This window comes from Etheostoma spectabile, unplaced genomic scaffold, assembly GCF_008692095.1.
Source record: "Etheostoma spectabile isolate EspeVRDwgs_2016 unplaced genomic scaffold, UIUC_Espe_1.0 scaffold00009746, whole genome shotgun sequence".
In the NCBI taxonomy this organism is placed as follows: domain Eukaryota; kingdom Metazoa; phylum Chordata; class Actinopteri; order Perciformes; family Percidae; genus Etheostoma; species Etheostoma spectabile.
In genome coordinates, this window is record NW_022603744.1 from 1 (window position 1) to 16,935 (window position 16,935).

Here is a 16,935-nt window from a genome sequence, read left to right on the forward strand (position 1 = left end):
GCTCACGGAAAGGTAAGAGGAACACTTTCCAGTTTAATCATGTGTGGTTGTTATGGGGGGGGGGGGCTTGTTATATTCCGGTTCTGATCCGGTTGACCAAAAAGAAAGTTTGGCTGAAGTGAACAACTCCCTTTAGTAGAAGTTCTTTACCTCGTCTCCATCTTGCTATGCTAGTCAAGCAGTGCGCTGCTCCAAATCTTTTCTTTTTAGTAAACTCTTTGTTCACAAACCATGTTCTCCATGCTGAGTTCATGTGTTGAGCCCCAGGTGAGACTTGGAGCAAAGTCTCATGCTGTGTCGAGCCTTCTTAGTGTTTTAAACATGTTGATTTGGATGCTATCATAGAAGGGCCCCTAGCACTCCCATTCACAAGGCGAGGCCGGAGTTGTGCTGTAGATGGATTGCATATATCTTGCACTTTGCTGCTGTGCACCACGTGTCTGCTTTGTCTCATTGTGTGTTTTGTCTCATCGTGTTAACATGCTTGTGTTCTTGTTACAAATGAGATGTACTTTTTTTCTTTTTTCTTCAGGCAGTTATCTGCAAGCTGAGTGAAGGGGAAAGCATACAGCAAGGGACGTAATATGTGTAGACTACACAGCTGCAGTACTGGCTTTACTATCTAACCCCATGCATTTCTGTGGATGCTGTGTCTCCCCATTAGAAAGTCTCTGGGCTACAATGCAGAAATCCTCTCACATACAATGTTTACACTGACTGTCTACATTCAAATATTCTTTTTGCAATCAGTACAGATTGTATGGTCTTTTATTTCAGATGAATCCGTTCCACAACAAGAAAGCCTTCCATTACGGGGCGTGTGTCCGTAAGTTAACATTATGCATTTAGGAAACAGTCATATTTCCTGCCATGGAACTACATTCAACCTGGTGCTGATTGTGTGTGTGTGTGTGTGTGTGTGTTTCAGGACAGCAGACGTCATTGCCTCCACCACCTTTATGTAAGTAGCAAGACAAGTGATTGTCTAAACGTAACAGCATAGGTTCATCTTTTGCAATGGCATGTGTTAGAAACCTTCCATAAATGAACTGACCAATATTCATATCTACTTTCTTTTTAGATGAGTCAACACCAAACAGGAAACCAGCCGGTCCCCCAGAGCTGGACGGGTCTAACGCAAGCTCGGCCTGCCACTTCAGCTCGGGACCCAGTTGACGCAACTGTGGATTTGAAGTTTTCCAATTAAATACAATTGCATGACAAGGAACTTGAGAGAAATTTTAACTTTTCTTGTTGTTCTTAACAGCAGAACATCATCAGACAAAGGGAGGTGGCTCAGCCATGGAGACGGAAATGAGAGGTAAGAAGACCCTATAATTTGTTCACATATAAGTATATAATGTATAACAACAAAACTAACAGCATTGGTTTATCCACAGCCATGAGGACATCCGTTACCCGCACGGCACAGCAGATGGAGACATTTGAGGAGAAGATGGATGAGCTGCTCATGCTCTTAAGGAGCTCCCTGTCACCTCCCTCTGCTCCAGGCGATGACATGTTGCCGTCGCCCTGCTCGACCATCACAGAGCTGCAGGTGTTTGACAGGAGTCTCGGTCAACAGGAGAGGAGGAACTAAATGGTAATTGAGTGGCCGTAGTCCTGCCCTACCCAGCCCTAAGATTAACACTATATACAGGGGGGTTCAAAAGGTTGGGCACCCCAGGTAAAAATTTGTATTAATGTGTATAAAGAAGCCAATAAAAGATTGAAAAATCTCCAAAAGGCATCAAATGACAGATTAGACATTCATATAATGTATCACAAAAAGTTAGATTTTGTTTCCATCATTTAAACTTTCAAAATAACAGAAGTTTCTAGCATGCCCCCCCCCCCCCCCTTTGGAAAGCTGAGACCTGACAGAGTCATGGATTGTTCTCAATCATCCTCCGGAAAAACCAGGTGACGTCAATCTTAAGGTTTTAAATGCCCAGACTCATCTGACCCCCCCCCAACAATCAGCACCATGGCTTCTTCTAAGCAGTTGTCTAGAAAACTGAAAATAGTTAACGCTCACTAAGCAGGAGAAGGCTAGAAGAAGACAGCAAAGCGTTTTCAGATGCTAATATCCTCTGTTGGGATTGTTATTAAGAAATGTCCGTCATCAGGAACAGTGGAAGTTAAAGCAAGATCTGGAAGACCAAGAACAATATCAGACAGAACAGCTCACAGGATTAGAAGAAAAGCAAGTCCAGACCCACGTTAGACTGAACGATCCATCCAGAAAGACCTGGAGACACTGGAGTTGCTACACCATTCCACTATAAAGAGATACTTGTACAAATATTGTCTTCATGGTAGAGTCATCAGAAGAAAACCTCCTCTACATCCACACCACAGAAATCAGCGTTTGAAGTTTGCAAATGAACGTATAGACAAGCCTGATGCATTGTGGGAACAAGTGGACCGATGAGGTTAAAATAGAACTTTTTGCCCGGAATGAGCAGAGGTATGTTTGGAGAAGAAAGGGCACAGAATTTAATGAAAAGAGGGGTTGTATTGCAGCCAGTGGCACATGGAACATTTCATGAGTAGAAGGGAAAATGGATTAAATAAAATTTCAGCAAATTTTGGAGGCTAACTTGATGCCATCTGTGACAAAGCTGAAGTTAAAGAGAGGATGGCTTCTACAAATGGATAATCATCCTAAACACACCTCAAAATCCACGGTGGATTACATCAAGAGGCGTAAACTGAAGGTTTTGCCATGGCCTTCACAATCTCCTGACCTCAACATAATGGAAAATCTATGGATAGACCTTAAAAGAGCAGTGCATGACAGACAGCCCAGAAATCTCAAAGAACTGGAAGTGGACTTTTGGAAGGAAGAATGGGCGAAGATACCTCAAACAACAAAATTAAAGACTCTTGGATGCTACAAGAAGCGTTTCCAAGTCATCCATTGATCCGTTGAAGAAAGTGTCAAAAACATCGGGTTGAAATGCGACAAAAGTGCAGAAAAACACAATCAAAATATTGAGAATTTAAGGCCTTTATCTGATTGGACAGCTCAGACATGAAAGGGGGAGCGAAATGCAGCAAAGGGCTGCAGGTCGGATTTGAACCTACGGCCGTTGCAGCGAGCACTGAGCCTTTGTACATGGGGTGCACGCTCTACCAGGTGGGCTACCCAAGCGCCCCGTTAATTTGAAATTTTGACCCAAAAGAAAAACTACAAGTTGCAACGGGAGGACAACACAAGGGTTAATCTCCATTTAGATACACATGGTGTTCTGGAGGTGTTCCAGTCTGGTTTTATAACATTTCATAGCACTGAATCCACACTTTTAAGAGTCTTTAATGATCTTTTCATCTCTACTGATTCTGGAGATTGTGTAGTTCTTATGCTTTTAGCAGCATTTGACACAGTTGACCACAGCATCCTTATTCCTCACCTCGAGCATGGCGTGGGGATTAAGGGCGCTGCCTTAGAGGGGTTTAGGTCATACTTGTCAGAGAGAGATTTCAGAGTCAGTTTTGGTGGCTCTATTTAACCTTCTGTGTCCCTCACATGTGGAGTCCCCCAGGGTTCGATTCTTGGCCCAATTCTTTTTTCACTCTATTTGCTTCAAAAAGACACAACATCAGCTTCCCTCTCCACGCAGATGATTCAAAAATCTACCTGCCCATCAAGAGAAATGATGATAGTTCTTTAACAAGATTAGTTGACTGTTTTAACGATATTAAAGCCTGGATGGCCTTACATTTTTTTAAACTTTAATAGAGTAACACTGAGGTCATGGTTTTTAGACACACCTCTGATGTCTCACAAATAGACCTGGGCATTTTTAAACCTTATGTTAAGTCTGTTACAACAAATCTGAGAGTAAAAATGAATTGGGATTTTATAATGGAGAAGGAGATCAATTCTGTAATTCTGAAAGCAAGTTTCTTTCAACTTAGGCTTCTTACTAAGCTTAACACCTTTTTATCCCTCACAGACTTTGAGAGGGTTAAACATGCATTTATTACAACACGCCTTGACTATTGTGATGCTCTGTATGGAGGTGTAAGCCAGGCCTCCCTCTCTCCACTACAACTGGTTCAAGATGCTGCCGCTCGTCTCCTTCCTGGAGCTCGTAAGCGAGATCACATCACCCCCGTCCTTGCCTCTCCACTGGCTCCCAGTTAATTTTAGGATTGATTTTATGATTCTAATGTCTGTTTTTAAAGCCCTTCATGGACTAGCTCCAGTCTATGTCCCTGATCTGTTGAAGCCACATGCGAACCCGTCTCTTCTTCTTGTCCCTAAATCGCGGTTTAAGAGCAGAAAGGCCAAGCAGCAGCACATCATCAGCACACTGTACCAAGGTGAAGTGTTAGTGCTGGGTTTTAAACTAAGTGGATTACAGAGGAAATAACAAAGGGCAGAAAATGTCATCTTGTGTTCAGAGAACTTATCTCTGACACCTTGCACACACATTCTAGGATTGTGAGATTATTAAAAAGCAATTTAAGGGTTTATGACCGTTTAGTTTGATAACTTTCAGTTGATTTTAAACCAGCAAAAGAAACATTTAAGATTGAGTCAGAGACGTACGGAGACATCAACAAAACCTGAGGAGAAGAGAAGGATTTTACAACTAGAGATGTCATGTTTTCTGATGTAGAGGATGTTTTAACTGAGGTGGCATTTAAAATGAGGAAACAAAGTCCAAAGTCAAGGTGCCGCTCCTTATCCTAGCATGAGTCAATGTTTGATAACCCCTCCCTGTATTGTATAATGGCAATAAAGCTGAAACTTGGACCTGGATCCCTTGATAACACAGTCACACATACTGTAAGTCCCAGTCAGTCAGTCATCGCTGAGAGGTGAGATGGAGCAGAGAGGGGTTCAGCTGGACCGGGAAACCTTCTCTTGTTCCATCTGTCTGGATCTACTGAAGGATCCGGTGACTACTCCCTGTGGACACAGCTACTGCATGAACTGTATTAAAAGCCACTGGGATGGAGAGGATGGTAAGTACAGCTACAGCTGTCCTCAGTGCAGGAAGACGTTCACACCGAGGCCTGTCCTGCTGAAAAGCACCATGTTAGCAGATTTAGTGGAGGAGCTGAAGAAGACTGGACTCCAAGCTGCTCCTGCTGATCACTGCTATGCTGGAGCTGAAGATGTGGCCTGTGATGTCTGCACCGGGAGGAAACTCAAAGCCATCAAGTCCTGTCTGCAATGTCTGGCTTCTTACTGTGAGAATCACCTTCAGTTTCATTTTGAATCAGAGACATTCAAGAAACACAAGCTGGTGGAGCCGTCCAAGAAGCTCCAGGAGAACGTCTGCTCTCGTCATGATGAGGTGATGAAGATGTTCTGCCGTACTGATCAGCAGCTTATCTGTTATCTCTGCTCTGTGGACGAACATAAAGGCCACGACACAGTCTCAGCTGCAGCAGAGAGAGCTGAGAGGCAGAGAGAGCTCGAGGGGAGTCGACTCAACATCCAGCAGAGAATCCAGGACAGAGAGAAAGATGTGAAGCTGCTTCAACAGCAGGCGGAGGCCATCAATCTCTCTGCTGATGAAGCAGTGGAGGACAGCGAGAAGATCTTCACTGAGCTGATCCGTCTCCTGGAGAAAAGAAGCTCTGATGTGAAGCAGCAGGTCAGATCCCAGCAGGAAAGGGAAGTGAGTCGAGTCCGAGAGCTTCAGGAGAAGCTGGAGCAGGAGATCACTGAGCTGAAGAGGAAAGACGCTGAGCTGAAGAAGCTCTCACACACAGAGGACCACAACCAGTTTCTACACAACTACCCCTCACTGGCCCCACTCAGCCAATCAGCATCCAGCATCCAGATCCGTCCTCTGAGCTGCTTTGAGGACGTGACAGCGGCCGTGTCAGAGCTCAGAGATCAACTACAGGACGTCCTGAGAGAGAAGAGGACAACCGTCTCACTGACAGGGACTGAAGTGGACGTTTTACTGCCTCAACCAGAGCCCAAGACCAGAGCTGGATTCTTACAATATTCACGTGAAATCACACTGGATCCAAACACAGCAAACACATATCTGTTATTATCTGAGGGGAACAGGAAAGCAACGTTCATGAGTCAAGATCAGTCTTATTCTAGTCACCCAGACAGATTCACTGGCTGGTATCAGGTCCTGAGTAGAGAGAGTCTGACTGGACGTTGTTACTGGGAGGTGGAGATGAGAGGAGGAGTGTATGTAGCAGTCGCATACAAGAATATCAGGAGAGCGGGTGAGTCGGGTAAATGTGGATTTGGAAGAAATGACAAATCTTGGACGTTACTGTGTAACAACAACAGTTATACATTTTGGTCCAACAAAGTCCAAACTCCCGTCTCAGGTCCTGAATCCTCCAGAGTAGGAGTGTACCTGGATCACAGTGCAGGTATTCTGTCCTTCTACAGCGTCTCTGAAACCATGACTCTCCTCCACAGAGTCCAGACCACGTTCACTCAGCCCCTCTATGCTGGACTAAGTGTTTATAAATCCTATGCTGAGTTGTGTAAAGTGAAATAGACAGAAGTCATTTAAGGGTTAAATTCTAAGTTTTAACTCTTCGTCTTATTTAGTCTCCATGTTTGTTGCTGACAGCTGATTGTTGTCATTCTATTTTTTTATGTTTTTCATGTGTTTCCACGTTTTGTTGGTTTTTCTTATTTTTTTGTCTTTTATCAACAAGCTCTCAATGAGCTCAGTTGAGATCTGTTATTTTACCTGCAGAGGGAAGTCCATATATGGTCGGACAGGTGTGTCTGCAGGTTCACAGCTGTGCTGGGAGGGGTGGACCTGCAGAGACACACAGAGACAGAGACACACAGAGAGACATTTCCAGAAGAGAAATCTGAACATTGTAAAGGTTCAAAATTCTTGAGTGGGGTTAAATATTACAGATTTTTGGATTACTACTTTTCTGAAATGTCATGTTTAAATATGCAAATGCTAACTTTTGATGAATTTAGGAGAACTTTGAACGTGCAAATAGACAAAGTTTAGTAAAATAATCACCTGAATGTGTATTTTGGTCTGATGGTTTTTACTAAATCTCATTTTTCTTGTATCTGTTATGTTTTATTTCTCATTTTCTCAGCTTGACATTTTTAGTATGGAATCCAAATCAAATGCTTCTGATGATGAATTATTCCAACTTGATGTCAGATTGAGTGGTGTTGAACGAAGGTTCAGTTGAAAACCCCAAAACACAAAGCTAAAATATATGTACTGCTTGAAGTGTGCTATGTAACCCATGATATATATTGTTCTGATGTATGTATGAACTAAATATTAGAAACAGCTAAAACTATATAATAGGCGTTGGGTGTGACCTTTAAGTGTGCTAGGGGTCACACTTCCTGTAACAGTGGATCTGGTCTGGACCTCTTCTGCTGGGGCCACCTGTGTGATTACGTAATGGTGGAAATCCCCTGATTTCCAGAAGGGGGTGGGGGGGGGGGGGGTTTAGTCTTGACTAGAACTAGAAATATGAGTTGATGTGGACTCTCGTTAGCGGGGCTTACCCACTTACCGGGTTTCTTCTTCTATTCTCTGGATTTTGACACTTTTTGCTTTTAGGGCAGGAAGGGAAAAGATGATTTCTGTATTTTGTTCTTGCTTTTGATTATTCACTAAAGAATAAAACCACCTGAGCTTGTTGTGAGCTAGGGGACCAAAAAGATTTGTATTCCTTGATTTTAGTCATTTAATTTCTCTCTCTCACTCCTGGGCCGTCCGAGGGCAGAGGTTCCCCCCCGTGAGGGTAGTTAAGACTCCTCTTTAACCACCTGGGGGGGTTGCTGCCCGGCGGGGACCGACGTTGACAGTCAGACCTCCTGTTATCTCCTAGTGGGGGGGGCATTTCCCCATCCCTCTGCCGGTCAGAGCCACCGAGCGCTTAGCCTCTCTCGGACCGGGACCAATAAAGGCTAGCGGGCGTCCTTGAGAAGGAGGGACCTCCGGGGACCCTGGGAGAACCGGTTCCTGACCCTGAGTACTAAAGAAACATCATTGGTTGGAAAGATCCCCTCGGGCAGTGCTTCCCCACTAACACAGAACGTTAGGGAACGTTAGGGAACGTTAGTTTATGGTTCCCCACTGTGGTAGGTTGGCCAGAGTGGCTAGGCTGGTGGTAGGTAAGCAGACTCAGACATTGTATGTTTCCAGAGGTGATTATTTATTTCCAGTGGTCTGCAGTACATGGGTAATTAAATAATCAAAGCTTAAAAACAATTACACATTCAACTAGTAGCAGCGCTAACAACAGGCATGTGTTCCTAGCAGCACAGCCTCACCTCCCTGTTTCCTTGGGAGCGCAAATCCTTCTATTTATATAAGGTTGTCAATTCCCCCCCAACTACTTCAGTCCATCCCATCCTAAAGCAGGTTGATCTACTCCATAACATCAATACCTAGCCATCTCTTAACCTATGGAACTTGGTTACCAGTTCCCTCCTATCCTACTGACTACAAAACAGGTCAGGGTTATTCATACCTTCTTTATATAATAACCAAAAACAACCAAAATAAACATTCCTATACACAAGAAATCCCTCTACTTGGTTTGGCCCGATGATGTCATCCCAGACAACCCTTTTCCTACAAAACAGGAAATGCTTAGGGCCCGACCCCCCCCCCCCCCCCCCCCAAACAAGTGTCCTTTATGGTGGAACTGAACAAAGGAACAAACAATTGTAAGTATCAACACAGGGAAACCTTTAAACCGTTTAAACTTGCAACCTAATAAAATTTAACTAAACTAACGATAACTGTGTGTCTACCTACTATAACTAATGACCTGTATGGGACAAGTGGTGAGAAACCCACTTTGTCACACACCCTCCCCTTAAAACCGTCACTCCTCAGAGTCACGGATAAAAAGTCAGCATGACATTCTCCTTCCTGGTCTGTACTGGACCTGAAACAATAAGGCTGAAGTGTATATGGTATTCAGCATTAGTGTCTTTGATTTTGTGGATCCACTGCAAAGCACTATGGTCCTTTTGCTCTTTGCCAATGAGGTAATATTCAAGTGTCTAAAGCCCATTATTAACTAGAGCTTCCTTTCACCAATTTGGTGCCTCTTTTTCCCTGGGAAGAGTTTTTGGCTGCCATACTGGACAGTCACTGGTTTCCATCTTCCCCTTGCAGTCACACACCTCCAGGACCTTCTTCCAAAGCATCCGTCTGCCGTATGCATCCTTGAGGCGTACCTGGAGCTCTGGAGGTGTCTCCCCTTCTCCTGGCACACTGGAGCATGACCTGTATGGGACAAGTGGTGAGCAGACCCACATTGTCACGCCCACTAACACAGAACGTTTAGGGAACGTTAGTTTATGGTTCTCTAAAGGAAAGTTTGAACCAAACCAAAAACTAACGTTTAGGGAACGTTCCCTCCGGGTTCAAACGTTCCCTAAACGTTAAGAAAACCAACCAGCTGTAAGGTTCTCCTGCGGTTGGCCGTACCTCCACAACGTTCCCGTTTGGTTGGTTTTGGTTGTTCTGAGTTTTTGAAGTAGCATAAAGGTTTGCTGTCACTGGATTTAGATTCACTCAGAAATGATTGGACGTATAAAATCTAAGTAAGATAAACAGCATAGCAAGAGAATCTATTTATTTTAAGGCTGATATCAATTTAGATTAAAACAATACGTTGGTGCTTGACTTCGGGTTTTTTAACTGTATTAGTGAAAATACTTAAAACAAGAATCTATCAATAGATCGATTTTCGCAACTAAGAAAATTCACTTCTTTAATTCAGTTTACAAACCAAACCGTTCCACCCCCCCACCAGTAGGGGGGGCTCTGCTCTGAGGAGACCGATTCCCGTGTTAGGTGATGAAGACAACGCTACAGGACCGACCACGCTGCACAGCTTCACACGCTCACGGAAAGGTAAGAGGAACACTTTCCAGTTTAATGATGTTGTGGTTGTAATGGGGGGGGGGGCTTTGTTATATTCCGGTTCTGATCCGGTTGACCAAAAAGAAAAGTTTGGCTGAAGTGAACAACTCCCTTTAGTAGAAGTTCTTCTCCCTCGTCTCCATCTTGCTATGCTAGTCAAGCAGTGCGCTGCTCCAAATCTTTTCTTTTTAGTGAACTCTTTGTTCACAAACCATGTTCTCCATGCTGAGTTCATGTGTTGAGTCCCAGGTGAGACTTGGAGCAAAGTCTCATGCTGTGTCGAGCCTTCTTAGTGTTTTAAACATGTTGATTTGGATGCTATCGTAGAAGGGCCCCTAGCTCTCCCATTCACAAGGCGAGGCCAGAGTTGTGCTGTAGATGGATTGCATATATCTTGCACTTTGCTGCTGTGCACCACGTGTCTGCTTTGTCTCATTGTGTGTTTTGTCTCATCGTGTTAACATGCTTGTGTTCTTGTTACAAATAAGATATCCTTGTTTTTGGTCCTTTTTAATTAGTTGTAGTGGACAGTACATAAATCAAGACCAGTACAATCAAAGTCCTTTTAGGCAGGTCCATCGGCGGCCATCTTGCAACGTACTTCAGGCAGTTATCTGCAAGCTGAGTGAAGGGGAAAGCATACAGCAAGGGACGTAATATGTGTAGACTACACAGCTGCAATACTGGCTTTACTATCTAACCCCATGCATTTCTGTGGATGCTGTGTCTCCCCATTAGAAAGTCTCTGGGCTACAATGCAGAAATCCTGTCACATACAATGTTTACACTGACTGTCTACATTCAAATATTCTTTTTGCAATCAGTACAGATTGTATGGTCTTTTATTTCAGATGAATCCGTTCCACAACAAGAAAGCCTTCCATTACGGGGCGTGTGTCCGTAAGTTAACATTATGCATTTAGGAAACAGTCATATTTCCTGCCATGGAACTACATTCAACCTGGTGCTTATCATGTGACTGTTCTGATGTGTGTGTGTGTGTGCGTGTGCGTGTGCGTGTGCGTGTGTGTGTCATTGCCTCCACCACCTGCATGTAAGTAGCAAGACAAGTGATTGTCTAAACGTAACAGCAGAGGTTCATCTTTTGCAATGGCATATGCAAGAAACCTGCCATGAATGAACTGACCAATATTCATATCTACTTTCTTTTTAGATGAGTCAACACCAAACAGGAAACCAGCCGGTCCCCCAGAGCTGGATGGGTCTAACACAAGCTCGGCCTGTCCCTTCAGCTCGGGACCCAGTTGACGGTACAGTGGCTTTGAATTTTTCCAATTAAATACAATCGCATGACAAGGAACTTGAGAGAAACTTTAACTTTTCTTGTTGTTCTTAACAGCAGAACATCATCAGACAAAGGGAGGTGGCTCAGCCATGGAGAAGGAAATGAGAGGTAAGAAGACCCTATAAGTTGTTCACTTATAAGTATATAATGTATAACAACAAAACTAACAGCATTGGTTTATCCATAGCCATGAGGACATCCGTTACCCGCATGGCACAGCAGATGGATACATTCGAGGAGAAGATGGATGAGCTGCTCATGCTCTTAAGGAGCTCCCTGTCACCTCCCTCTGCTCCAGGCAATGACATGTTGCTGTCGCCCTGCTCGACCATCACAGAGCTGCAGGTGTTTGACAGGAGTCTCGGTCAACAGGAGAGGAGGAACTAGATGGTAATTGAGTGGCCGTAGTCCTGCCCTACCCGGCCCTAAGATTAACACTATATTCAGGGGGGCTCAAAAGTTTGGGCACCCGAGGTAAAAATTTGTATTAATGTGTATAAAGAAGCCAATAAAAGATGGAAAAATCTCCAAAAGACATCAACTGACAGATTAGACATTCATATAATATGTAAAAAAAAGTTAGATTTAATTTCCATCATTTACACTTTCAAAATAACAGAAAACAAAAAATGGCGTCTGCAGAAGTTTGGGCACCCTGCAGAGTTTCTAGCATGCCCCCCCCCCCCCCCCCCCCTTGGAAAGCTGAGACCTGAAAGTGTCAGGATTGTTCTCAATCATCGTCTGGAAAGACCAGGTGATGTCAATCTTAAAGTGTTAAATGCCCAGACTCATCTGACCCCATAACAATCAGTACCATGGCTTCTTCTAAGCAGTACAAACATGGTCTTCATGGAAGAGTCATCAGAAGAAAACCCTTTTCTACATCCTCACCACAAAAATCAGCATCTGAAGTTTGCAAATGAACACATAGACAAGCCTGATGCATTGTAGGAACAAGTTCTGTGGACCGATGAGGTTAAAATAGAACTTTTTTCCCGGAATCAGCAAAGGTACGTTTGGTGAAGAAAGGGCACAGAATTTAATGAAAAGAACCTCTGTCCAACTGTTAAGCATGGGGGGGGAGATCCATCACGCTTTGGGGTTTTATTGCAGCCAGTGGCACAGGGAACATTTCACTAGTAGAAGGAAAAATGGATTCTCTCGGACTGTTACGGTAAGCGTACCTGACTCATTTCCGTTTCCTGTGCTTATGTTTTGATAGCGTTGCTGCTCACTTAATACTAGTTCAACTTGTTAGTTTTGCTATTACAGCGGCTAACTGTCCGCTAAACACGTATTCGTATAGTAGTTCTGCCTAAGCACTCACAGTTCTTTACATGTACAGTGACCTTCGATAAATAACAGTTTTCGAAAGCTTGGTAGCTAACGCTACCGTACTTTAGCTTCGCTGTTAGCGACTTTAGCTTAGCAGTTAGCCTTATCCGGTGAAGTGACTGGAACTTGAGAAAAGGGTTGTGCTACATTTGCTTCGCTTAGAGCTCGCATCAACGAGGCATAGGCATAAGCATTTATTTTACGTCTTTCAGTGACTTTCGTTAAATAACAGTTGTTTTGAACTCTTGGTGGCTAACGCTACCGTACTTTAGCTTAGCAGTTAGCAACTTCAGCTTAGCAGTTAGCTATGTCATCGCTCTCTCCTACTTTCTCCTGCTCGATGTGTGAGATGTTTAGTTACTCCTCTGCATCCTTTAGTGGTAATGGTGTGTGTAACAAGTGTAGTTTATTTATGGACATGGTGGCGAGGCTTAGTGAGTTGGAAGTCCGTTTCCGCACCATGATAGATCAGCCGTTAGTTACTGTAGCTAACCCCCCCCCTGGTAGTCGGCGCGGGCCGGCCTGGGCCTGAGTTAGCCTCTGGTAGCCCGGCAACTCCTGAGCAGCCAGGACATAGTGCCTGGGTGACGGTAAGAGGACGAGGAAGAGACAGTCGTAAGCTTTCAAAGGCCACGGACCGCCACCAGCCTGTTAGCGTTTCTAACAGATTTTCCCCACTCAGCAACCAGGGCTGCCAACTCTCACGCATTGGCCGTGAGACACACGCATTTGACTGGTTTCACACGCTCACACGCCACACCCCCGATTTCTCACGCTGAAGTGTCAGCCCGGTCGGTCAAATTTCTGAAAGATGAGTTTATCTATAGATCTAGCTGTTGAGCCAGGCTGGATCGACTAGTTGTGCTTCCAGAGACTGTGGGGGGGTTCATGAGCGCTCCCTGTCTTTGGAAGTTTCGAATCGTCGCAAACTGAGAACATTTTTTTAACGAGCCATCCCAGGTACACTCCCCCGGCTTCAGGTATGAGCTCTGAGTATCACAGACCCGTCCGTCGCTTCGTGTCCACTCTCTCTGTAACGATAGAGGTGAGCAGCGCGGCTGGTAGCGTAGCAACTTGACTTCATGTTAGTGGAGTCGCTCTGGGGGGGGGCGTTGCATCCGTAGACCTCCGATAAAGAGCAGCGTACAGCTCCTCTAAACTCTGTCAGAGACCAGAGACCCAGATGGTCCTCTGTGTCTGTGCGACGGTCTGCATGAGATCCACCATCAGCGGAGCAATAATATGCCCAGAAGACTTATAACTCTCCAAATCCAAACAGAGATGGAGGAGTTATATTTTAAATGTGCACAAAGTTGTAAACATGAGCAGAAATCTGATGAAGCACATCTGAGCTATACTTTTTATATATTATATATATATATATAAAAAAAGTATATACAAATAAATATATAAATAAATATATATACTATACTATATACGATACTGCAACGTAGGGCCACTATTGTGCTTCTATAACCTCGGTGCATCTCTAAATGTAATTGTAAATAATTAATTTGATGTTTTATAAAATGAACAAATAGTCTTTATTTTCACAAAAAAGTAAATACAGTAAGGGCCCAGAGGATGAGGGCCAAACAAAGGTTAAAGGATTAGAATTTATGTAAATCAGTGGTTCTCTTTCTTTAGAATTTCAGTGGTCTTAGTTGATCCCTCAACATTAATTTAACTTTGGGTCCCTGGTCCCTACCCCAGGGACCCCTGGACCTGGTCCCTACACCAGGGACCCCTGGACCTGTTCACCACAGACCCAAATCTTCTCAGCTGTTGCTGACATATGCTACTGTCTCTTCATGTGGCTCATTATGTTTGGCACGTTGTGTGGGTCAGTTCTTATATCATAAGAAGGTAATAATGTAAATAATGTAAATGCTGAATGCCCTAAAACCTGTTGACACTACGACAACACAAAGGCTCTTAAACCTACAGTATTGCACATATCATGCAAGACTTGATTTCTCCATTTTTTTTGCAAAAAACTCTCCAGAAAATGCTCTCCAGAAGGTTTATTTTTCAATTTTCTTTTCCTGGGGGGGCATACCCCCAGACCCCCCTAGGGAGAACCCCATCCTCCCACATATAAGAAATCCCAATTTAAACCCTGAAGGATAAAGACCCCAAAAAATTGCTTTGTACGCGGTAAAATATGGGTTGGCCCCCCCAAATCTCACTCCAAGGTTTGGGGAAAAGTTGGCAGCCCTGGCAACACACCCGCTGAGAAACCAACTCTGGTTATCGGCAGCTCCATTCTGAGAAACGTGAAGTTAGCGAAGCCGGCGGCCATGGTTAAGTGCATCCCGGGGGCTAGAGCGGGCGACGTTGAGTCTGATTTGAAACTGCTGGCTAAGGATGAACGTAAATACAGCAAGATTGTTATTCACGTTGGCGTTAATGACTCCCGGTTACGGCAATCGGAGGTTACTAAGATTAATGTTGAATCGGTGTGTACATACGCAAAGTCAATGTCGGACACCGTAGTTTTCTCTGGACCCCTGCCAAATCTAACCAGCGATGACACGTATAGCCGCATGTCGTCATTTCGCCGCTGGCTATCGAGGTGGTGTCCAGATAATGATGTGGGCTTTGTGGATCACTGGCAGTCTTTCTGGGGAAGACCTGGTCTGATTCGGAGAGACGGCATTCATCCCACTGGGGCTGGAGCAGCTCTCATTTTAGAAACATTGACAAGTTTATTAGTGTACCTAATCCTTGACAATCCATATTTGGGACCAGGAGGCAGAGTCGCAGTCTAACACACTTCTCTGCTCCTTTATTTCAGGAGTTACCTAGTCAAAACCCCCATAGTGACGGTGTCTGCCCCCCAACCATTAAATTATTAAAATTATTTAAATCAAAGGTAAACAGAAGAGGAGCTGTGCATGAAAACCTCATAATAATTAAAACCACAAGTGCATAGTGCAAAAGAATAGGAGAATTAAATGTGGACTCTTAAACATCAGATTTTCTCTCTTCTAAAGGGGTAGGGGAGAGCCGGGACAGTTGAAAACACTTTTTAATAATTAAACTAATTAACAAGCGTTCTATGACACTGAAGCTGATATTTTGTCGCTAGCAACTTACACGTGTCATCTGTCAAATACAGTTGTATTTTTAGCTTTGGACAAAACCGTTCAGGAGTTATTACAGCGAAAGTGGACGTGCGTAATGTCTCATCTGTCCTCCTGGACGGGACGAATGAAACAGCATGCGGGACGAATGAAACGTACAGTTAAGCCATATAACTTCCAACAACTTTATATTTTACTGTAATCATGGATGGTACTTACAAGAGGTGTTATTATAGATAGATTGTTTAGGACTATGGCGTCTTTGTGAATGTCTGTTACAACTATTGCCGTCATCCTGAAGCGCGTATGAAGCGGTTTTGAAATATCATGCACTGTGGATGATTGTGCAATTTCATAGCTAGAACAGTAAGTTTTTTTTATTAATCAGGTTCTATTGTAGAAAATGTCATTTCACTAGGTTTCTACATGGGGTAGACCACTGGAAATCCAAATAACGCCCCCCAACCCGTCATCCTCCATAGGACAACATGGGAAAACTCGAACCCCCACCTGGTGGGCTCAAATATATTTTCATCTTTCTAAAACTACTGCTGCTTTCCATGTCTCACCTCCAAATAATTGTATGAACACAGATATTGTGCATTTTACTTAAAATCCATGGAGTTCCAGCCAGGTCGGGGACGGTTGAAAACGCTGTTTCAACCGTCCCGACATAGACATATGACATTATCGCCTGTTTTGCTTCTCATGTAAACGAGCATGAAATCTGAAAGTCTGGGATTGTGGAGAACACTAACTGGTCTACCGAATAAGCATGCAGTCAAACCTTAAATGAAAAACCCGTTAATAATCAAAAAAATGTGACCGCTAATGAAGTTTACTTTTGACCATCAAAACGCGTTATTTCCGGCTGTAACTCCGTGAGAAAGGAAATAACAGGAATATTTGGCTATAGAAGGAGGTTAACATGCTCTATGTTCAACCTAAGAAGTCTGTCTCTCATCATCGCACTCGGAGAAAACTGGAATGTTTCATCCGTCCCTCGTTTTCAATCTCTCCCTACTCGTAAGATGATTAATATCAGATTCTAATATTGATCTATTCTGTCTTACTGAAACCTGGCTGGGTGATGCGAATATGTTAGTCTAAATGAGTCCACCCCCCCAGTCAATTAATACTCACATTCCTCGAAGCACAGGCCGAGGAGGTGGAGTTGCATCCATCTTCGATTCTAGTCTACTAATCAGCTCTAAACATAAACTGAATTATAACTCATTTGAAACTTGTTCTTAGTCTTTCCACCCAAGTTGGAAATCATGCAACCAGTTCTATTTGTTATAGTGTACCGAGCACCTGGCCCATACTCTGAATT

The 16,935-nt window shown here is 43.7% G+C and overlaps 1 protein-coding gene and 1 long non-coding RNA gene across 2 annotated transcripts; both read left to right on the forward strand.

Annotated features, from left to right (window-relative positions):
* Window positions 1-4,805: 4,805 nt before the first annotated feature.
* On the forward strand, window positions 4,806-6,819 carry LOC116679196 (tripartite motif-containing protein 16-like). Its single transcript, XM_032508893.1, has one exon. It carries the CDS (start codon window positions 4,839-4,841, stop codon window positions 6,495-6,497), a length of 1,659 nt encoding a protein of 552 aa, XP_032364784.1. The 5' UTR covers window positions 4,806-4,838; the 3' UTR covers window positions 6,498-6,819.
* A 4,320-nt stretch (window positions 6,820-11,139) lies between these two features.
* Window positions 11,140-11,563, forward strand: LOC116679197 (uncharacterized). The gene is made up of 2 exons (XR_004329464.1): window positions 11,140-11,289; window positions 11,369-11,563. It is a non-coding gene; the product is annotated as an uncharacterized LOC116679197 (long non-coding RNA).
* Window positions 11,564-16,935: the final 5,372 nt, after the last annotated feature.